Source organism: Python bivittatus, unplaced genomic scaffold (assembly GCF_059951505.1).
Source record: "Python bivittatus isolate LINGU-HERP-01145 unplaced genomic scaffold, Pbiv_v1 ctg000700_np1212, whole genome shotgun sequence".
NCBI classification, from domain to species: Eukaryota; Metazoa; Chordata; class Lepidosauria; order Squamata; family Pythonidae; genus Python; species Python bivittatus.
In genome coordinates, this window is record NW_028277098.1 from 15,443,682 (window position 1) to 15,467,987 (window position 24,306).

Genomic DNA, 24,306 nt, shown 5'->3' on the forward strand with positions numbered 1-24,306 from the left:
CCCCTGGGAGTGGAGACTTAGCATCAAAGCAATCACTCTACGTGAGTTGTCCTATTTTTGCAATGAACCTCTCAAGTCAGACAGCCAAGGTTTTACTCTTGGCTTTTTTCATAGAAAAGTTCTTAGGATTCTCTTTCTTTAAGAGAAACTGGGCTCTGAGGATGGGACCCAGAACCCAACCGGGGTTCCCGCTGGAATTGTGCAGTGGATGAAGCCACCGGGTTCTGAAGATATGTTTGTGCTTACCAAATTCTGAATCCCAAGGTTAAAGGGAACAATCATCCACACGGATGAATTTTGGGATGATTGGGTGTCGTAACTACCAATTAAAGGATGGCTGCAGTGGGTTCCTTCTCCCAGGTATTACTCCAGCAGAAGGAGGAAACTGGAGAGAAGGATTTGGAAGGCACAGATAAAGGGACAGGTCTGAGGGAGCCTCAGAGTCCCCTCCCTGTTATGCAGACACAGTTGGAAATAATTTTAGGGGCAGAATAGGTTAGTAATAGTAGGATATAAATAATTTGCAGAAATAAGTAAACCATTTTAATCCTACCTTTTAACATGATTCAATAAAAGTCAGTTTGTTCCATTATTCCTTTGTTAACCAGGTATATCTTCCCACCCAGTTTTATTACTTCAGAGTAATGTAAGTATAATTCTATTTAAAAGATAACAAAGAGAGATTACTATTTCTGAGACAATTTGGTCAAGACATGTTTTATACTAGGAATTATGTGACAGAAACCATAATAGTATAGGAGACGTCACTTCAGATAACAGTGATATTCTATCTGGAATACTGATGGAGGAAAATTATGTTCCAATTTCTAAGGAACATTAGAAGAAGTGCTGGGAATATTCAGTATTTTTTAGATGCAGTGGTTCTGCCATTTCTGGAATTTCTAGCCAACATGAACTTTAGGAAAGCTGCTTTGGAGGTTTTCTTAGGAAATACGTTTGGATTCTGTGGCATAGGTGCTCCAGAAGAGCACGACTTTGCATTATAAACTATGTACAATCAGATTACCTTGTGGTACCTTTAGCATGTCGTGGGTCATCATGGAAGGCCATTAAGAATTCTGTATTAGAAAAAATGTATCCTGAGAACCCAATACACCCTTGCATTTTATTAAGCAGATGTTTTAAGAATAGGCTTAATATATAAAATGACTGTGACTAATAAACTTGCTGTTGTGTTTGTCAATCTCTCTGTTACCCGGTCACCTAAGAGTAGCTGGAGCATGTTGACTAGTATCAGACTTATGAAAAAGTCCTGTAAAGTAAATTACTAATAAGAAAAATAAAAGAAGAACATGGAGGAATTTGATACATTTGGCATTTAAAAAAAAAACTGAAGTGGAAAAATGCAAAGCCGATGTTTATTGTAATAAATATGAATATTTATTACAATAATAAATATTGTAATAAACAGATCATGGGATTATTCTCTTTACAAGCATCTTCAAATTATGTTACAGCTGTTCCAATAACCCTGAGTGACTATAGTCTTCCAGCAGTAAAAAAGGTAAGGCAAGTTAATTTGGCAAGCTTCTTGCAACATGGTATGAGGCCGAGAAGTCACCCAGGTTTTTTTCCATGTTCTTTTATCTAAAGAAAAACAAAATACATAAAATATTACCTACAAGGAAAGACGAAATACATAACTATAACCAATAATTCTAAAACTTGGTTTGGGGAGGAAAATTAATTATTCATAAGTAATAAAACAGCAGTACTGCTCAGCTCAAAAATAATGCCTGATATAAACCAACGTAACTTCCAAGTATCCTTCTGCAAAATACTGCATTTTTTCAACTGATCTCTAATCTAAAAAAAATGAAGAATAATTTTATAGCAATATGCTTTTTCATATTCTTCAACAGACAGAGCACTGTCTGTTGCATTAGTCTCCTTTTATATACCATATACTGGAATACTTTCCCTTTCCCTATTTTACAAGGTGCATTATAAAATTACAAGGTACATTGTAAAAATATCCATCAAGTCTTCTACAGCGCGTGAACCAAGCTAAGTGTTTTTATAACATCTATTTTCTAATAGTGTCAATGGTTCAGGTTCAACTAGCTTTAATAAATTAAAAATAAAAATCCTCTATTTTTCTAATCATGGCTGAATGAAAGGAACCAAAGAGGAATCCTTAAAAACTGGTGATATTTTTGAAGTAGCAATCACTGTTTAATCACTTTCGAGAAATGTATTTAACATGCATTGTCCAAATACCATTTTGGTAGCCGTTATGCCCAAATTCTTAAAATATACTTCTGAGAAGCTTAGCTATTTGAACAAGGAAAACACAGTACCAAGTAAATATGAAGATATCCTGCAGGTAATTTTCTACTTACCTGTTGTTCCTAATGCATTGTGGATACAATAGTTGTCCATTCTGACACTGTACTCTAAAATCAGGGAGTGAACTTGATAAGACTCCAGTGTGGTATGCTTTGCACATAAACTCAACAAATTCTCCATGAAGAAAATAAGGTCGATTGTCAAAACTCCATCTCAGAAGCAAATTATTTTTTGCCATCACTTCCTGTGACAAGGTACATGGCTCTTTAGAAAATAAATACAGTATTATTAGTTTTTTACCATACCATGAAATTTAGTAGAACATTTCCATTAGATAATATGATTCTCCTATATTGTATTTGCTAAAATATAAACATTAATGAATTACAACTTTGTCAATTAGAATTATCAACAGCTTGCATATTTTCACTCCATTAAATGGCTAATTTGAAAATCACTGATAATTACTTGCTAAAACTACAGTATGTATATTGTTTTAAAAATCAGATGGTAGCTTAGCTGTTGCACTATTAATACCTTGGAGTTAAACATCAAACAATCAAATATAAAAGAACTACAACCACACAATATAAAACAACAAAAATAGAAGCCAAAGCCACAATATATTCAAAATCCTAAACCAATTTCCAGTTGGGATTATCAAACCCTCCATTTAGTCATGAAGACACCAATAAATTTCTAAAATTGAAATGCATTGAAGCTGCATGTTTACCTCGATATCTATTTGTATTGTATTACAATGATAATAACAACACTGTACAATACCTATACAAACAGGTGGAGTAGTCCATTGGCCCCTTGAACAAAACACTGTTCTGGAGCCTTGCAAAACATGATGTTCATTGCAACTGTACTGTATTGAAGAACCATCTTCATAGTTTTCTGTTAATGAGCCTATAACAACCCCATTTTCTATGGAAGGTGGAGAACCACAGTTAGCACTTAAGCCTGCAAAACAAAGTGAAAAAAATAAAGGCAGCATAGGCCAGTAATGTGTTATGGCTAAAATCAATTTTAAAATGGAGAGGAAACAGGTGCTTTTGCACAAATTTTCTCCTGCAATCCCTAGTTTATAGAAAGTAGTATATTGCAAAATTGGGGTAAAAATGCTCCCCCATTCAAAATGAGAGGTGGCTCCATCGTTCTGACTTCTCTTTGTGATGTCATCACAAAGTCAAAATCAAATGACAGTATGATATCCTATTACTGACAGAAAGAAACCTAGTTCCTTTTTTTAAGAAAAGGAAACCTAGTTCCTTTAAAAAAAATTTTTTTTTTTAAATGTCCTAGCTACTGTATATCCTGAGCAAAAGATACAGTTGGGGGAAAACCACCCAGAGTCACTTCCTGGCTAATTTTGAAAAATGAATGAATGAATGAATGAATGAATGAATGAATGATGGAATAAATAAATAAATAAAGAACTGTTCTTATGAAAAAAAGCAAAAGAAGGTTGTTATGAGAGTAAAGACAAATATCATTTTGTCATGCCAATTCCTTAAAGAAACACTATAATATAAATGGAATTCAAAATAAATGGAATATAATATATAGTCCAGTAATTGTATATGGACATCAGCCTCTCTTGTTCCTACAGATTCTTAGATATTTCATCCAGAGAACAGTGGCTCACTTCATAATATGCACAGAAGAATTAGACCTTGAACCTTTGATGATATCTCACAGACACCAAATTGACAAATTTCTTAGATATTAGTATCTATTCACTGCAGGCAACTACAACTATGTTTTTATATAAAAGCATAACATTTAGGTGCACATAATTGGTGAACCTCATTACTGTAATACAGTGATTGACCTTTAAACTTCCAGTGCTATACAGGTAGTCCTTGTTTAGCAACCACAGCTGGTTCCAGTGACTTGGTCATTAAGCAAAGTGGTTGCTAAGTGAAAATTACATGACCATGACTTGCTTACGATTTTACTTCAGTTTTCCTTTGCTTTTCAGCATCAGAAGGATATGACCCCAAACAGCCAGGTGACCCCAAACAGCAGGGAAGGTTTCTGGAACTCGACTCACAAGGAAGCCAGGTAAAAGGGCAAATCTTATAGTCCTTTTTCTCCACTCCCCTGCCCTTTGGAATTCTCACCCCAGTGTTGGAATAATTAGCAAGAAGAGAATTGATGTTTATATTTACATCCATTGCAGAGGAAGGGATTACAAGAGAGTAAGCAGGTGCACAATAGGAAATACACATCAAAAGGAATGCGCTAGCACTGGCTGTTTGTCTAGCTGGCTTGCAGCTGCAAGTCACAAGCCACTTAGGAGGCACCCAAGTCTTTAGTGTGAAACTGATTAGGGTCTTGTCAATTTTGGGCAGCAGCTGCAGCCAGCCCACAATTCTAATCAGCCAATTATGGTCACAAAGCTGAGCTTGTTAACTTGTGGTTAACACTTTTCAGGAATAGGATGCACTGCAGAGAAAAGCAGCCCGGGAAGAGATAGCTTGTTTAGGCAATCTCTCCCCTCTGCAAGGGGGGAAAAATGGGTCAGGTACAGGACAATGTGTACTAATTGACTGTAATGGCGAACACATGACAGAGAGAGAGAGAGAGAGAGCGAGCGCAAAGGTCATGAATGTGGGCATTGGTCGCAAAGTTACATTTTCATCACTGTTGTAACTGCAAATAGTCGCTGACTGAGGATGTTGGAAATATCAGAATTCTGAATAAAACTTTTGCTAAGGACAGCATCCTTTTACCTTTGAGAATACACTGAGGGTATAACAGTTGTCCATTATTGCATTGCACCAGCAATTTGGATTCTGAGACTAAGGGTGGCAAAACATATCCTGGTTTACATGCAAATTCAATAATGTCACCATGTTGGAAATACCATTCTTCTTCAAGCTTCCATTTCATTTCTATGTTGTAATTGCCAGGAATTTCTTCCCTAGCTAAACATGGCTCTATAAGACAAGAATTAACAATAATATGATATTAAGTTCTATAATTAGAAAATTATTGGCACTCAGTAATTTCCCAAGCCACAAATCTAGTTGATTACAGATATTGGGAGATAGGAAAGGGGAACATTCTTAATTTATGGTTAACAATGATTTGCTGCCCTAGTCTCCTGCCTTAGATAGAAAGCCTAGTGGTGATCAGCAGTGTCATGGCCATTAGAGTCATGGCCCCCAGTATAAAAAAACAACTGATTAATCATTTGATGTATTACTCACATTTCAGCAGCTCAATCCATGGAGATATGTCAGTTGTGATAACCAAACTATATATTCAAACACGTTTTGAGTGTTAATTATGATGGCCAAATTTTGTGTCTTAACCACACTGAAAGCATTCAGTTTTCAAACTGTTTTGGAGAAGAAATTTTTGGAGACAAACAGCATTATACTTTTAAAGAATGATAGGATTTATAGGAACATAATGCTGAATGTTTCCTTAGCCTAGTTTGAAAATGAAAAATTTATAGAATAGCAATGTACTATAGTGGTCTTTCAGTCTAAGGTCTTCCATCTGCAATATATGAATGGGATTAGGCATCCAGTGTCAGAATCCTTGCAATCAATCACTTGCACCACTAGTTCGCTTGCTTCGTTTCTGCCATTACAGTAGAGAGGGAGGAAGGGAGAAATGGTTGGAATGTTAACCGTTAGGCTCAGATGGGCCATTATCTGGCTCTCAGGAATGCCCAAGGTCGTACCAACGCGGGAACCTAAGAACATCTTCAACATGCACAAGAGAGATTCAAAGAAGGGGGAGCGAAATGGGAGTGAGGTAAAACCAAGTTTCGGCACACGCAGGACTCACTTCCAGCTATGTTTCTGGAGCTGCTCACTACTTAGCAATAAATGAACTTTCCTTTGAACCTGCATTGGTTTCAATGAGAGTTGCTTTCATTGAGAACTGAGTACCGCGGTTCTTACACCAGAGGTATATGAAAATGACAATAGGTCCCCATGTTCTTATATTACTCTGTTGATATAAAGTAATATAAGATATCTTTTTATATAAAATAAAAGATGATACATATGGCCATGTGAGGGATGGGAACTTCTAACACAGAGTTCTGAGCTTGTTTCTCAATATTCCTGTAATGCATGCTAATCTCTAATGTTATACAGTATTTCAGAAGATCTTGAATGAAAGCTGGCAAATATGTTAAGATGTAAAAATATTAAGATCTGGTATTACATCATTCTTTTATTCATTCTTGCACAGTTCTCTTCAATTTAATAATGTATATAATTGATTTGTTCTTCAAGGCTTACCCAAACAAATTGGTGACTCGGTCCAAGCTCCATGGACACAATGAATTGTATTGGATCCTTTCATTATATGCAAAGGACGACATGCATATTCCACTAGAGATCCAGGTTTGTAACTTGCCAATGGAACAACATCATTAATAACAATACTATTTTTAACTACAGGAGGGGAATTGCAATTTCTGTCAGTTTCTACAATCTGACGATCTTCTGTTGTTAGTGGCCTGCCCACATCTGAGAAATAAACAAAAAGATGGAAAAAAGTAAAACAAAACAAAACAAATTCTAATGATGCTCAGGTATACTTTATCAGAATCATTATATAAATGGCATTTCAATCCTCTTGCGTTTTTAAGTTACAAATTTCCTTTTTCTCTTTCTCAACATGTTAGCATTATGAGATCCAAGAAAATAGCTAGGAAAATTCAGAACTCAGCAAAGGTATTAACAATTGACAATTGACACATGGTACTAATCCTAATTATCTAGTCACTAGACAATTGATACATGGTACTTGACACATAGTACTAGTCAATTTCCTGCTACCTCTCTGTCTTGGAAAAGGGACAGTTTTTAGTTCCAGGAATAAAGATGTCTGAGCAATATGTTCATTGTTCATTCTTACAGGAAATAATATGATCTGAATCTCTTGGATAGAACTAGCTTTCCAGAATATCTAATATCTAAAATAGTCACTTTTGGGTGACTAAATATACCTGAATGCATATCACATTTATATTTGGGAAAAAATACACAAGATAGGCATTAAACTATGTCTTAAAATTCTATCTTCCAAAATGTAATTATCTAACACTGATATTTAGAGACCGACCTATGCATTTGGGAGGTGAAGTCCATTTGCCATTCTCACATCGGATTTCTCCAGTTCCATTAAGTTGAAAAGAATGCTCACACTGAAAATGTATTATGTCTCCTGGATGGTAAGTTCTTAAATTGGTTAGTAATTTGGTATTTGGGGGCTGAGGTGGAGGAGGGCATTTGTTTCTTCTTTCTGTAATCATAATAATAAATAATAAACAATAGCAAAATACCATTTTTGTTTGGTTAATAAAAGCTTTACAATACAGTCTTTCAGAAAAACCATGTCCAAAGATATCTTGGAGTAAAACAGGCAATAAAGCAGTTTGCTCTATAATGAAAATTAATTTAACGGCATTATTTTTTTTCGAGAAAAAAATTTAACCACATCCCACTTTCTACTATTTTTCAAAGGTAATAAGTAGAGGTGAATCAAAGCATCCCTCACAGAATTCCAAGTAACCGAAATGTAAAAGACACCTAGTTGGGAAAAAATAATTTTAAAGTTAAACATGCTATATATAAACAGTAACATTTAGTTTATGCTCTTTAATTGATGATTCAGGATAATCTTTTCTTCCTAATTATTTCTGCAACATATTTAAAGCAAATTACATAATCAGTGATTTTGGTATTGCATAGAAAAAAGGAACTGATAAAGAAAATATTAATGGAGGTTGTTCTACCAAAATGGAGGCTCACAATTGTCCAGTAATCTTCAATCCAGTGTTCCTCAACCTTGGCAACTTTAAGATCTGTGGACTTCAATTCCCACAAGGCTGGCTGGGAGTTGAAGTCCACATATCTTAAAATTGCCAAGATTGAGAAACACTGCTTTAATCTATGGTTAAAGCTTACCTCTTGTCCAATGAACCAGGTTGCTCTAACAACTTTCATTCTGTCTCCAGAGTTTTTGCTGTCTGTGGGCTATGCTAAATTAGGGTGCCTCTTCAGAAGCAAGTCCTGATTGTTGAACCGCAACATGATCTACCCTCCAGGTCCTAGAGTTTGAATCCAGTTCTGCAGCCAGCCAAGTATCCTGCCTGCCTGATCATTCTAGAGCTTTTCCTCAAGCTTGATTTAACATCCTTCCATCTGCTCTGCTGGAAGGCAGATTTAATAGGACTCCCTATGAGGAGTGCACCTGCCTGTTTGAATTTTAAACATGGCAAAGGGCTGGGTTATTTGAGGAACTACCTCTCCCCAACCATGTCTACCCATCCCATCATGTCTGGCAGGCAGGCATGTTGCAGGTCCTATCCACAAAGGAATGACCCAGGAGGAGAGCCTTTTCTGCTGCGGCACCTACCCTGTGGAAGATTATTCCCCCAAGGTCAGATTGGCCCTGACCTTTCCAGAAGAGCCTGAAAACACAGCTTTGCCACATGGCCTGGGGATCCAGTAATGTGAATATGGAACCTGCAAAATGGCTGTATTGCTAGGGAAATTGAGTGCACTGTCCTGCTGATTATGGGGATTTTGAAATGGTTTTTTAAACTTTTTTATTGTTTTTGATGATTTTTAATGATTTTTGTTGTTAAGTTTTTGGTTATTTTGTTTTATTGTTTTGTGCTTTTAGCTTTGTATGCCAGAGTCACATATATCAGATGGATGCCTATACAAGTTTACCAAATAAGTAAGAGAACTGTGAATAATATAAGAGAATTACCTTCACATATTGGAAACTTTGGATACCAGCCAAAGTAATAACACTGAATTAACTCAGACCCTCTCAAAGTATAACCTTCCAAGCAGATAAACTGAATTACATCTCCTTCTTCATAACTGCCCTTCTTGGGGTAGACATCTCCATGCTCAACAGGATTTGGAGATGAACACTCTAATTCTAAAATGGAAGGCAAAGTGAGAATGAACATGAGTAAGTGATCTATTTTTCAGTGTTGATACATATCACCTACTTAGAATGCTGGTCTTGGCCTGAAGCAAATCTTGTAAATCAACTTACTAGTACATTTGGGAACAAGAGACCAGCCTTGAACTTGACATAGTACTTCCTCTGTTGTGTTTCCTCCAGCTGTAAGATATCCATCAGTGCATTCATATCTGAGCTTGTCATTTACACTGAACACTCTCTGGACTGTATGATAGTGACCATGCAGCAGATCTGGTGCTAAACAAGTCTCTGAAAACAAATAGTAGAAAAACCAGACAAACCTTGAGAGAAGGGAAGAGGAAGAATAGGTTGTGCAGAAAAATGTACATTATATGTGTATCATTATTATTATTGTTATATAAATTATAAATTATATTTTATAATTCACCGAGACCTTAACTTATTTGGAGACAAACCTAAACATGGAAGTGACAAGTTAGACATAAAATTAAGTCAGGTATAGCACAGTCAGAGTAATTCAAACACTTTTCTTTCAGGTTAACTGACCTCAGTTGGGGATTAGAAAGGTCACATATAATTCTATTGGTCTATTGGGTCATTTGGTAGGTTCTGCACAGCCTGGGCAGAACCTTATCCTCAGTCCTTGCAGGACCTTTTATCTTGGGGAAGATGGGTGTTAAGGGATGAGAAGTTCTGCAACTTTCAAGAGGTGACAAAAATAGGAAAATTAGATGAATTAGCATTTTATTTTTTAAGCTTAAACAATAAGTCTGAAATGTCAAAGGATGGCACTCTTCGTTTCTGGTTTGCACACTGTTTCTTCTAAGACTCAAAAAAATATCAGGCTGGCATCATCTCTCTCTGGCAAACATGTTTAGTGGTACATATAGTAAGATTATTTGCTAAAAATAAATCTGTTCTGCTTGCCAGAATTCCAGATTTGAGACGCAACTTTTTACCCACAAAATGGAATGCTTATTGAACAAACTTAACAATTTTAAAAATATTAATTTTAATAGTACCTCATTTTAGTTGTACTGATAATTAGACTCATCCAGGTGAACAACGTTATGCATATCTCACCAAAACTAAGTTCCATTAAGTTCAATAAACTTTCCAAGTAAGCATGTGTACAACTGGAGCTTTATAACACACATTTACTTAGAAGTAAATCCTAAAACTACCATTCTTACTGAGCCAGTGGAATTTACTTTGGAATTTACTATGGAATTTACTTTGACTAGACCTCTGTTGGCTTATACTCTACTGGGTTATTTCTTTTTCAGTACAAATAAGTTGCAAATATTTAACCTATGCATACAGTTATTGGCTTGTTGAAATCTGAGAAGCATGGGGTGGGAATTTAGATGCTTGTACACATCCTCCTTTATGCTTTATATATTTGGATCAATGAACAGAAAAACTGAATTTCTGTTAAAGGAGATAAAAACATTTATATTTAGTTAACCTTTCCCCAGTGGCATTTGTACTACAGTAGAAACAATATTTGTCAGGAATGTCCCATTTAGATCTGCATTTTCAAGTTGGTTATTTAATATATTTTAATTCCACTCTTCAGCTGAAAAGATTCCAATAGTAATAGTCTCTTACATTCTATAAGGCATGACAGAAAAGAAAAGAGGCATAGAGAGGTAAGTTGAAAAAGAAAAAAAGCAAACCCACACTTTATTTCTTAGTTAAATCATCATTCTTATAAAGATCACTGGAATGGGTGCTTTGAAATGCACAGGGTTTCAACATTTTCATTTTTAAGCAACACTCTTCCACTCCTTTCTCCCAATAATAGTAATGATTTATTTTATGCTGTTCATACTTTTTCTCAATGCAGTAAATCCATAATTGTGCCATTGCAAAGGCCATAAGGATGGAAATGTTTTCTCCCAAGGGGAATCAAGAGTGGAGAGACTTTGAAGATTTTGTTTTACTAAATCTTATTTCTAGGATATTTTCTTACACACATATTCTCAAAGATCACAAAATCAGTAATAATCTCCATCAGTGGAAAATATTCCATGGAAATTTCTGCTAGATGATTCAATGTCCTAACACCAATAATAACATCGCTTAAAATCTTCTTAATAACTTGAGAGCTGTGGGGTGAGAGTAGGGGAGAGAGACATTACCTAAAGGTTTTTTAGTTGCGTCCACACACTCTGGCTGAACTGGCCATCCATCTTGAAGACATTGTATGGTTGCATCCCTCTTGCCTTCTGGAGTTTGATAGCCTGAATGGCAACTATATTCTAAGTTTTCCCAGATGTTGTAGGACAGTTTTGTATCAGAAAAAACACCATTATCCAAAGTAGGTTGGGAACATTTCTCTTCAGCGTGTTAAATAAAAAGATTAGGAAAATATTATATTTTTTCTTTGTTCATAAAACTTCAGTCTTTCATGGCAAGAATTGTATTATAGAAAGGACCTATAATCACTTAGCCAAATTCTATTCATCAAGAAACCATGTTAATATTTTGAGAAACTAATAGTATTCAAGGTAGGTTAGGAGAGCAGGGATGGATTAATAAAATAATTATGTGAGAGGCCAGGTAGCTGTAGAGAATATAAATGTCCTCTTTTATAATTTACATACATTTTTTCATATCCATTTTTCTATCCCAATTTTATTTTACAATCCCTAGGAATCTGGCTATAAGTAAGAACTTTACATAGCTTCTTACTTCATTCCAGATTAGAAATCCTTTGCAGTTGTAGGAACTACACATTCACATATGGCTTTCTTCTATAGAAGTTTCCATGTTGATTTTAGTTGAATGAAATAAACATAGAAACATGCAAAATGATGAAAAATAATCAATGGAAATTCATTGATACTGATGTGCTCATACCAGAGATATATGCATGTATCAAAGCCTATATTGGGAAACATTTTTTTAAACTGTCAAATTGTATATAGAGAGGTTGCTTAGAAAATCCAATTTTGACCATATCCTAACTATGTTTTATATATAAAATTAAAATTTCCTTACAATATGAAGGATACTACATTTATTTTCTAACCAGACTAGAAAAGACAAGGATATGGACTTACTGTAACATTTGGGGACTGGTTTCCAGCCTTCATTTGTGCAGTTTACCCTTGCATTTTGACTCCCAGTTTCAGTTGAAAACCCAGCCAAGCAGGTGTATGAAAGCTTTTCACCTTTCTTCATTGGAAAATAGTATTTTTGAAAACTATAATAATATAGTGCCATCCTTCCATTTTCTATATTGGGGAAGTCACAAGCTTTGTCTAGAAGAAATGTGTTAATATTCAAGTAGGAAGAAATAAGAAATATACCAGTCAAACAACTTTATTTCAAACAAGGGCAACAGGCAAATGGAAAAAAAGACTGGAAGCCATGTCTTTTTAAAATATGGTAACAGTGCCTTTGACTATATTCACAAGAATCCAACTGAGCACGGCATTGTTTCTATTTCATGACTCTGATTTTGAGAATAAAAAGGCCCCAAAATCTATAATACACATATAGATTTGCTCACTCGGCAAGACCTAGACATTCTGGAAAGTGAAGTTAAATGGGCATTATTAACTTATTGTTAATAATAAAGCTGCACTTTATAGCATCCTCAATAGGAAGGAAGGCAAGGGGAGACAAGGGTCAGAAATAGCATCATGACATCACAATGCAAACCCTGTGACATATGTATGCTGTACTTGTTTGACATCAAGAAACAATTACAAAAGGGCAGAGTTTGCATTGTGACATCACACATCATCTTTTCCTCATCTGACACCTGTGTGCAGGATTGATTAAATATCAGAACTTTTAAAACTCTTACAAAACAATGCAGTTAAAATGCACATGTGATTTATAAGCAGAGATGGAAAACACAGATAAACATAAAATATAAAAGAGCCATTTCTATTCCAATGCTGGGAGTCCTCATTCAGCAACCACAATTGGGACTGGGAACTTGGTCATTAAGTGAGATGGTCACTAAGTGAAACTGTTGCTGTGTTTATATCTGACTTCAGTTTTCCTTTGCTTTACAGACCTGCAAAGATTTTAAATGCGAGGATTGGTTGTAAAGCTACTTTTTTATCACCATCATAACTGCAAATGGTTGCTAAATGAGGCATTCACTAAACGAGACTGTACCCAAAAAAGTGCTGAAAAATGCACGTTAATAAAATAATGCTCAAGATTTTGCTATGCAAACTTCAACAGTACATGGAACAAGAACTGCCAGATGTATAAGCAGAAGAGGCAGGGGCACTTAAGATCACATTGTTAACATCTGAGTGATAATAGGAAAAAAAATGGGAATTCCAAAATGAAGTCTAATTTTGCTTTGCTTATACAAAGACTGTTAGTAATAATACTTTATTAACTGTATATGCTGCCCAACTCCTAGTGATTCTGGGTGATTTACAGCTGTTAAAAACATTTTAAAACAAAGTACAATAAAACAGCATAAGACAAAAGAACAAAGATGTCAAAGAAAACAAACCTGGAGAGGAAGAAGGAAAAGGAAGTAAGGGGTGTCTGTCATTCTTGCCAAAGGCCTGGGCAAAGAGCTATGTCTTCAGAGCCCTTCAAAATACTGGTAGGGTGGGGGCCATTCAAATCTTGCGGAGAACCTTATTCCAGAGGGCAGGCACTGCTACAGAGAAGGTATGCTTCCAGGGTCCTGCCAGATAGCATTGCTTAATCAAGGGAACTTGGAGTGTGCCAACCCTGCCAGATCAAACTAGACAGGCAGATACTATAGGAGACAAGTGGTCCCTCAAGTAACCAGGTCCTCTGCCATGTAGGGCTTTTTAGATAGTGACCAGCATCTTGAATCACATGCAGAACCAAACTGGCAACCAGTGCAGCTCGCGAAGCAGATGTGTTACATGGGCATACCAAGGCATGCCCATCACTGCCTGTGCAAGAGCATTCTGGACCAGCTGAAGCTTCTGGGTGGTCTTCAAGGGCAACCCCATGTACAGCGCATGGCAACAATCAAGCCGTGAGATGACCAGGGCATGAGTGACTGTCTGAAGGACCAGATGAAGGTGGGCAATAGCCTTCCTGGCCACACCTGTCACCTGCTCATCAAGCAGGTGCTCTGAGTCCAGGAAGACCCCCAAATTGCTCACCACCCTTGAATGGGGAAATGCAACCTCATCAAAGGTCAAAGTTGGAATATCACCAGATCTGGGTGGTCCAAATGCCCACAGCCACTCAGTCTTGGTAGAATTGAGTCAGAGACATTTCCTCCCCATCCAAACCTCCAGGCACTGGAATAGAACCTCGACAGCCTCATTTGGCCGCCTTGGAGTTGAAAGATGTAATTGGGTATTATCAGCACACTGATGTTACTGAACCCTAAGCTAGCGGATGACCTCATTCAGTGGTTTCATGTAGATATTGAAAAGGAGGGAGAGAGAATAGAACCCAGTGGCACCCCACTACTGAGGGGCCATGGGGACAATCCTTCTCCACCAACCTAGGACCCAGCCCCAGAGAAAGGAAGACAACCACCATAAAATGGTACTTCGATCTCCAACCCACAGAGCCAGTCCAGAAGGATACCATCAGCCTTCCCAGGTAGACCAGATGGGAAACACGGCAAGATGAGCTAATTCTACTTTATAGTAAGGCTACATTAACAGAATCTTGCAAGTCTGAAAGTACAAATCTCCCGTCATCTCTTTTACAGCCTGATAGGTTAGGGAGATTCCTGTCTGAGTTTCATTCTCTGCCCAATATGCAGTGCAAGCTATGCCCTCTCTTATCTGATAGTTCCCTAGGCAGCATTTCTTTCCCGTCTCCCAAGCTCATTCCCACATGCCATTACAGATACCATGGTCGATGGTATCAAAAGCCACTGAGAGATCAAGGAACACAAGGCCTGGATGCACCACGTCATCCTGGCTCCCCTACAGGTCAACAACAAGCATGACCAAAGCTGTCTCAATACTAAGTCCCATCCTGAAACCTGACTGAAACAGGTCTAGTAATCTGTTTCCTCCAGGGTTCTCATCAGGTATACCCTGACCACCTTCTCAACAACCTTTCCCAGAAAGGAAAGGATGAAAACTGGGCAATAGTTATCAAAGACCATTGGGCCCAAGGGCAGCCTCTTGAGAAAGGGGCACACCACCACCTCTTACAAGGCTGGGGGCACCACCCCCTCCATCAAAGAGGCTGACACTATAGCATGGTAGGACTGAGATCCAGTAAACAAGCTAACAGCATCAACACCACTTCCTCAGGAATTACCAGGTCAAACTCATCCCAGATCATACCAGTCTATACCCCAGGCACTTCAGCCTGCTCTACCCAGTCAGAGTCCAAGGCAAAGCGAATCTGATCAACCTTATCCACCAGATAGCCTGAATAATCCTCACAATGGCCCAGCAGATGTTCTGGGGGGGGGCCTCCCTGCTCAATAGGGGCTGGGTCACCCTACACAGGGCTGCTGGATGGCTATCAGCAGATGCAATAAGGGCAGAGAAATATTGATGTTTTGCCACCCTTATTGTCACAAGGTAATCCCTAATATGGGGTTTTACCCATGTCTAGTCAGACTCGCTTTGAGTCTTCATGGAGGAGGAGCCATGACATCAGCCCAGCAACACATGTTTTTCCAAGCTCCTGCCCTTTCAATTTCATTTTATTTATATTACTATATTTTAATTACGTTTTTAAAGCTAATTTTTAGTTAAAATAAGTATACTACGTTACAGTAGACTTATTCGATTTTTATTAGACTTATTGGATCTTTTTAAATTTAATCATAACTTCTTCGGGCGAGATGAACATGGAGGCAAAAGGCACAGGTAAAAGATTCTGAGTGGATTTGAACAACATGGGAAAAAGAAAGAAACGTCATGGATCAATCCGGGCTCCCTTTCTTCATCAAAGTCTGCTAAGGAAAGTTAGAATAACATTTCAAAGGAGAACAAAGGAATCTGTAAGTAAAACAAATTTTCCTCCCACCTTTAACAAATTTGCAGCCCGTGAATCACTTGAATGGGACCTTCAGACAGAACTGGAAAAATCAGATACTGCTAGATCTTTCACTATCTGTCAGGGAATTGCTAAATGAGAATCTGGGTTTTCTCCCAATCTCTCATTGTGTGTCTCTCACTGTGTGCTAGTTCACGTGCTTACTTCAAGGGAAATAAAAATAAGCTTAAAAATAAAATGCAAAAATCAGAATACTGAGAGGCCCCCATGGGAAAATTCAACAGAGTTTATGGCAAAGCAATGCCTTTTTACAGCACAAGTTATTTCGTTATTTGAGCAGCTGTCAGATATAAAATATGACCTGGAATTGCTGAAAAATGACTTGGAGGCTTTCGTTCAAAAATAAAAATCTGGACATACCACTTCCATTAAGTGGTATACAGAAGCTCTGGCCAAGCCACATATTCCAGGCATGTGCTCTGATAAAGGGCAAGTTGTTAAAGTTAAACAGACACAACTGTGCAACAATCAAACATCTGTATTAATAAATCCTTACTGTCTGACAAAGCAAAGAGTGGAGGCTTCATACATACTAAAGCCTGTTTGGATACTAAAGAAGCAATTCCCTGAAAGTTAAATCATTCAGACACAGCAGATTGCTCTCTGTATCTTCCTGAATAGTCTCAATATTGGACGCTGGAATTCCAGGAGAGCAACTGTAACTTCCCAAGGACAACTTCTTCATTGTCAGCACAGACAGGTAGATTTATGTGCTGTTGAGTGGCTTCCAAATGCTCCAAACAGAAAACGGATTCTGCTGTCTTTTAAGCAGCCTACTATCCCACAGATGCTATTCAAGATGAGATTGTACTTAGCATAATTTCAAATCTTTCCCACCTTTGTGAGTCTTTCACAAAGTAAAAGTTAATTTCTTGTTCGGTTCTGTCTCACCTAGATTCCGTAACAGTTTTAAAACTGTACCAGATGCCACCAAGTTTGCCTCTTCCCCATACCTGGCCTTGAAAAGGCAAGGATGTGGGAGTCAGCATGTCTCAGTAACTGAAGATGTGTCAGGCCCATCTGAAGCTGGCCTTATCAGTGCTTTTGGTTTCCTGCCCAGGAATGAACAAGATCAGCTGGAAAACCTTAAGAAAACCTTACTGGCTACAATTGACCTTGTGTCTCCAAGCATCAACACTAATTGCCCTCCCTCAGTGGATAATGGAATGGCTGGATATCACCCTCCAAATAATATTTGTTCTGGCCCTTATGGGGCAGTTGGGGAGCCTCTTGGAGAGTGCCAGACCATGCTAACTATTGAGGAGGAGATCTCCTACAGGGTCCATAACTGCAAATCATGGGGCAGGAGGAGGATCTCCTGCAGAATCACCTGTGCAGGTCACTTAAGTTCAGATGCCCTTGGTGATGAAGAAGAAAGCCACACGTCTACTCCTAAATGCATTTCCATTACCAGAACAAGACCCATATGGAAACTTACCAATATGTTCCTCAAAAATTACAAATTACGCCCACTTTAGTAGATCCCATGCAGAATCATTGTGATCCATTAATCCTGCACGCAGTGACTCCAAATGAAGCTGCCGCAAGGTAGGAGGGTACCCAAGGAAGTATCACAACCCTAGTTAGTACAGCTTTACAACTGAAATGTGTGCCTCTGCCTTCTTTAAGCCCATGGGTATCAGCCTCCCTGCTGTCCCTCAAACAGGCTGAAATCATACTTTTTAACATCCACATCCCCCCTTCTAAAACACATGCCCAAACAAAGCACCTGGGAGTATATAGAAAATTTTATCCTCACTTGCTCAGATACACACCCTGCAGGATCAACAATAATTGGTGGGGATTTAAATGCCAGGATGGGGCCAAATGATCACTCCCTATTCCATCAATTTAAGACCTTTCATGAGGAAGATGCACTAGAGGGACCCCTATACACTAGAGAATTTAAGGATCTAAAATATAATTGGGCAGGATTATGTGTTAGGCAGATGACCACACATCTGGAGCTGTGCATACTCAATGGCTCCCTAGATGGGGATCATCCAGCAGAATATACTTACTGGGGTGCAGGGAGAAGATCAACAGTTGATTATTGGATCATATTACATGATCTCCTAAATGCCCTACCTCCTGGATGGAGGTAGATTCACAATTAGAAAGCGATCATCACTCCCTAATACTACCTATGACACTCCTCTGGGAATCAGTAAGAACAGAAGCAGCGTACACCCCAATGCTGGAAAATAAGAACACAGAGGTGTTATTAACAAATTAAATGGAATGGAAGTAGTGCAAAAGTAGTTGCAAAATGGCTGACAGCTCCAGAAACCTTAGAAATTTGTGCACATCTATTAGACAACAAGCCTCAAAAATCATACTTAGACATGTATGTTCTGTTAATTTTTAATCTGAAATCTGTTTTTTTCAAAGAAATAAAGTAACAATCAGTCAGGATTTTCTTTCTCATGGGAAAGGATTCATCCCGTTATCTTTACAACAATAACAAATAATATTTTGGCTACAGAGATCATGTGAGAAACACCTGCTATTGTGTGTTGTGTATTGTGCTATTTACTGCCACCTATTGGCGTGTGTCTGCTAGTTACCCAGTGGGGGTGGCATGGAGCTATAATATGAGAGGAAAATGTTCAGCCTCTCAGTGTGTGTGTGTGTTTTTAGCTTTAGCTCAGTATAGCACCATGTAATCATTTTTATGGGCTATGTAGTTGTAACAAATAACCAAGTAGTGTACCTCTTCTCTGAGAGTTTGTAACTACATTTTGTTAAGCTTGTGTTGCTAATAAGTCTTGGATGCTACATTACATGAGAAGATGTGTTTTTCTTTATATTTTGTATGATATTTGCATTTTATGGAATTTTGCATTTTTATCAATACACACCAGTTAGTATATATTTTCTGACTGGATTTCTTTGGGAAACAAGAAATGGACATTGCATTGTGAACAGCTGCAATGTTGATGTGTATCTTTCCTGGAAAACTTTTCCTGGAGTTTTTGCTGTGCTCTGCACAAACAGGAGTGTTTGTGATTTGCACTCTGCCCGACACAATCCAGTAACTGGGATGTAAAACATAAAAAAAAATGTTTTGATCAGGACTGTGCACAGCTGAAAAGGTTGTATCATACAACATATACAAAGTGTAAACATTTTCCTTCTGAGGATTATGAAATTTAAAGGCTCAATACAAGGCCCTCCTAAAAGAAAACAAATGATTGGCAGTGAAAGAGACCTGGTAGAAATTAATTCAATCAGTCAGGAAGTGGGATTCTTCCTTCTTCTGACAAACTACCAGAGGACTAGGAAAACTGCAAGCCCCCCCCCAATCAAGTACCAAAACAGGTAGTCCTCAGTTAGTGACCACAATTGGGACTGGCAACTCGGTCATTAAGCAAAGTGGACACTAAGTCAAACTACGATTGTGCTTATGATCTTACTTCAGCTTTCCTTTGCTTTACAGATCTGTGAAGGTCATAAATGTGAGTATTGGTCACTAAGTTACCTTTTCATCACCATCATAACTGCAAATGGTCACTAAATGAGGCAGTCACTAAATGAGGACTAACTGTACAAACCTGGGAACAGTATTTTAGAGGGTTGCACGTGGACCCAGCTAGTAACATAAATGAGAGTGAAGTCGACCTGGACCAAGTTCAAAATTGGCCCCATCTTTGTGCAAGAGATAACCCGATTGAATCCCTTAAGGTGAACACCTGCTCCAGGTGTTGTTTGTGTTTTGCCTGAAATAGTTAAAAAGAATCCCAGCTGGTGGGTGCCTCTGCTAGCATTGCTATTTACATTCATAGATCAGACTGGTGATGTTCCAAAAGATTGGGGGTTGGCAATAATAGTCCTAATCTATTAAAAGGGCAAAAATTACAGGCCTATCAGCCTTTTGAGTGTTGTTAGCAAATTATATGCTAAATACCTAAATCACAAGCTCCATGACAGGACAGAGACAGAGGGTATAATCCAAAATGAGCAGGCAGGATTCAGAGAAGGGAGGTCAATAACAGACTACATTTTGGTGCTCCACCATCTTGTACAAGAATAGACTCATAAAAAGAAATCCTCCCTTTATGGCCTTTCTAGATTTTAAACATGCCTTTCACTCAATTTTCAGGAATGCCCTTTCGGGAAAATTAAAAAACACAACTATTGACAGTCCTCCTCTTTCTGATACAGAAATTATACTCCACCACCACCTTGAGTGAGGTGCAACCCCCAAGGGTCCCGCTCTGGCACAGTAAGTGCTGAGAAAGGAGTGAGACAGGGATGTATTCTTGCCCCATCTCTTTTCAACTTGTACCTCAGTTCAATGGTGCACCTTCTTCATAATCCGGATTTCCACACACCTAAACTAGCAGGGCGCAAAATCCCTATGCTCCTCTATGCTGCTGCTGCTGCCATAATTTCACAAACCCTATAGGGCTGAAAAGAGCAATAGCAGCAGTATTTTGGTACTGCAGACCCAATCACCTTAAATGTGGGTGTTCTTAATTTTAATACATCTAAAATTCTGGTCTTTGCTAAAAGAGCCATCTAACAATCCTGGAGAATAGAAGGGCATAAGCTAGAGCAGGTTACTGCATTTAAATATCTTGGGGAGGTTTTCCACTCTAAAGGCACTTGGAAGGCGCATCAGAATCATGTAATGCAATTAGCTCTTAAGTCTACAAGTGCTATTAAGGGCTTCTTTTATACAAGCAGAGGACAATCAATCCCTGCAGCATTAAAAGGTTTTGAGCCCAAACCTCTAGCCCAAATCCTTTATGGGGCACAAGTAGGAATTTATGTGAAGAAGGATGCACTGGAAACAGTGCAAACAAAATTTTTGAGATCAATCCTTGCTGTTCCCAGTGGAACAGCAAATGCCCAGTTAAGGCTTGAGACAGGAATACTTGCAATCTAGGTAAGGCTTGGAGGAGGATAAGCTATTAGCTGAAAATCCAATTCTTCCCAGTCGGACTGACCCCTTTAGTTTTAATAGACGATTTTCCTTCTTCCTGGAAACAGACTGTAGAACAGAAGTTGGCTTTCTGTACCATTCCTAATCTTTTTAGGTTATGACCAAGCCAAACAACTGCTCACTCAAAGAATAAGGGATATGAAATTTCAGATTGAAGTTAACAGGCTGCCCCAACATGGCAGAAATTGGATAAATAAGGGCACTTGGGAACCAGCAAGATATCTACAAAATCTAACTTTCCCCAAACTGAGAATAACATTTTTCAAAGCCAGGCATAACATTTTACCATCCGCACTGCTGCAAGGCAGATACTCCAAAACCCCATTAACTGAGCATACCTGCCCACATGGCAACAAGATCAAAACCGTTTCACATTGTAAACTCTACAAAGATATCAGATCTGCTTATATTCTGCCCTAAAATGTAAATTTCCAGAAAGACTTGACAATTTCTATGTGAACCATTTTCTAGATGATTTGAAACCATTTATCCCCTGTGCAGTAGCCAAATTCTGTGTTGCCGCAATCAAAATAAGGCATAACTAGTTACGGAAATAATCACTTCTGCTTTATTTATCACTTTATATTTAACACATGCTAGCTATCTTGTTTTTAGATGATATGTATTTTACTTCATAGTCTGTAATATTTTAGATTTACAATTGCACAAGAAATTAATGCACCGTTATAGCAGTGTATGTCACATTTTTATGTGTAATTTTATTTTTGTTATGCTAGTATTTTATCTCATCTACTCAATTTTACTTTGGTGTTGTATTTTTTTTTTTGTCATTGACCTATTATTATATGGTTGGTGGCAACCATCCAGCCAGATGTTTAGACTGGAATTATTATTATTATTATTATTATTATTATTATTATTATTATTATTATTTCGAGTCTTCCTCCAACAGAGTCAGAGCTGTTCAGTAAACAAAGATGCACACTGGGATTGGCGCACAGGGAGAGGTGGCATAGGAGTGATTACATCCAACGTAAGCCACCTACCCATTCCAGTCAGTGACTAGGGCCTCAGCCAAACTGCCCACCAGATCCTCAAGGAAAACCCCAAGCTCTCTCTGGAACTCCACTGGGTTCATCAATCACCTGGGGCCAGCCAATCAAATGGATCCAGTTTCCCTGCAGGGAGGGGTGACACCAGTGAGCCAGAAGGCAACCATCTCTCCATAGCAGATCCCTGTTGACAGAGTTGATTACAACAATTTGCAGATAGCCCTTAAAACCCGAACATACCAGGCCATTTCATTTGCCTATTAAAACATTTCTATGATGATCAAGAAACAAAAGCATGGGATATGAAATCAGGAAAGAAATGCTAGAGAAGAAGAAAATGTAATTATGGAGGTTTTATAACAGTTCTATAACAGATCATTATCTTCTATTGATAAAAAAAAAAAAAGACCAAGAGTTCTCCTAGGGTAGAAAGGGATTAAAGTCTGATTTTCCATTTAACGTTGACAGATGACTCAAAAGATTACCTAAAATGTAAACCCACCAAAGCTCCTACTTGGTTATTTCCAGTAGGCTGGTGTCCTGAAATTAACATATACACCATAGTAACTTACATAAAACTTGCCTGACTGGTCATCTGGATACTGTACAATTTGTTGGAGCTGTTATCTAGATTCCAGCAACTAATTATTTATGGGGGTCCTTTAGGGTACACAGTATATTTGCATTAAATTAGGAGAGAAAGCGGGTGTTTCTAGATGAGGCTTATTGTATAATGATCTGCTTTATCCAGATAAGCATAACCTCTTATTTCCCATGTTCCCCCCTCCACACACAAACTTGTTTAAGATTGAATATCCAAAATCTTTTGCTTGCTGGCACAACTTTCAGCCTCTCAGTATCCATGGAATCATACCTTTTTAAAATTCTTCTTAAAAGAAGTAATCGGAAAGGGACAATATACAAGTCACTTGAACCTAATTGCCTTATAATTGCTGAATAAGTAGTGATAAGATATTCTAACTGCAACATACATACATTTATTTGATTTTTACCTTCTGCAGGAAGTTTCCTTATTGCAGCAAACATTAATAGAAATGAAAAAATCCACCTTTTATATCCCATCCTGGGTGCTTCCTGGAAAGTTTGCATTAACCCAGCTTTGCTGATTTACTCCGTTTCTGAAGGCAATGCAGTTAATAATTTATAGGACAGCTTGACAGACTGGGAAGCTTCGGGGAAGTCAGCTGAAAGATTATCTCATAAACAGCAATTCAGTCTAGGTAGTGAGAATTTGGGGGGAAAAGTGCCTCAAAGAGACTTCACCTTAATTAACTCAATTAAATTGAGGCTGGGAAATTCCTATTACAGTTCCCAAGTTTCTGTATTTAGCCCCAGACTGGCAGAAAAATCCTACATTGAAATCCATGTCATTTTTGCTTCCTTGCTCTTGCCAGCTATATGGGGTGACGGACAAATACTGTTCTTGTTTTCAGTATGAAACTTTATTCCCAAATAGAATTATGTATACCTACAACTAAGTTGTAAAAAGGCAATATCCTTTAGGAAATGTGAAAAAAAAAATCTGCAATGCTTATATATGATCAGTTAAAAGGTTTTTGATGTGACTAAAGTTAGCCCCAGGCTGGGTTTTTTAAAAATTATTTTTAATACCTATACATGAAAATCTGTTCACTTTACTGAATATCATCTCCGCAACTCTGAAGTAATTCATGTCCTAATAACCTCACACTTGGATTATTGTAATCCACTACATAGGAGGCTACCATTAAAGGCAGCATAGAAGCTCTAACCAGTACAGGATGTGGTTGCTGGATTGTTAAATTGGAAGCTAAGCAGGACTACATAACACTATCCTTATAAACATTACAGTACTTCACAAGTTCAGTGTAAGCATTGACAATCTATTACCTTCTAAATAATTTAGGATTTATGAATGTAAAGTAAAATAAGCTGGGGAGGCCTTGTTCATAGTCTCACAGATGGTTCAACTCGTACTGCAGTTGCCAGCAATAGAGCATTTTCCATGGCAATGTCCCAATTATAGAACTCTTCTGAAGGGACGTTTGGCTACCCCTTCCCCACTCACATCTAAAAAATAAGTAAAAA

General features: G+C 37.9%; 1 protein-coding gene across 1 annotated transcript; it reads right to left on the reverse strand.

Annotated features, from left to right (window-relative positions):
- Positions 1-1,124: 1,124 nt before the first annotated feature.
- Positions 1,125-23,335, reverse strand: LOC103067128 (coagulation factor XIII B chain). Its single transcript, XM_025176215.2, has 11 exons — positions 23,232-23,335; positions 12,324-12,524; positions 11,400-11,597; positions 9,367-9,543; positions 9,070-9,246; positions 7,414-7,593; positions 6,585-6,815; positions 5,055-5,261; positions 3,097-3,279; positions 2,364-2,574; positions 1,125-1,608 (listed from the first exon to the last, which is right to left on the reverse strand). Exons 1-11 carry the CDS (start codon positions 23,326-23,328, stop codon positions 1,605-1,607), a joined length of 1,866 nt encoding a protein of 621 aa, XP_025031983.1. The 5' UTR covers positions 23,329-23,335; the 3' UTR covers positions 1,125-1,604.
- Positions 23,336-24,306: the final 971 nt, after the last annotated feature.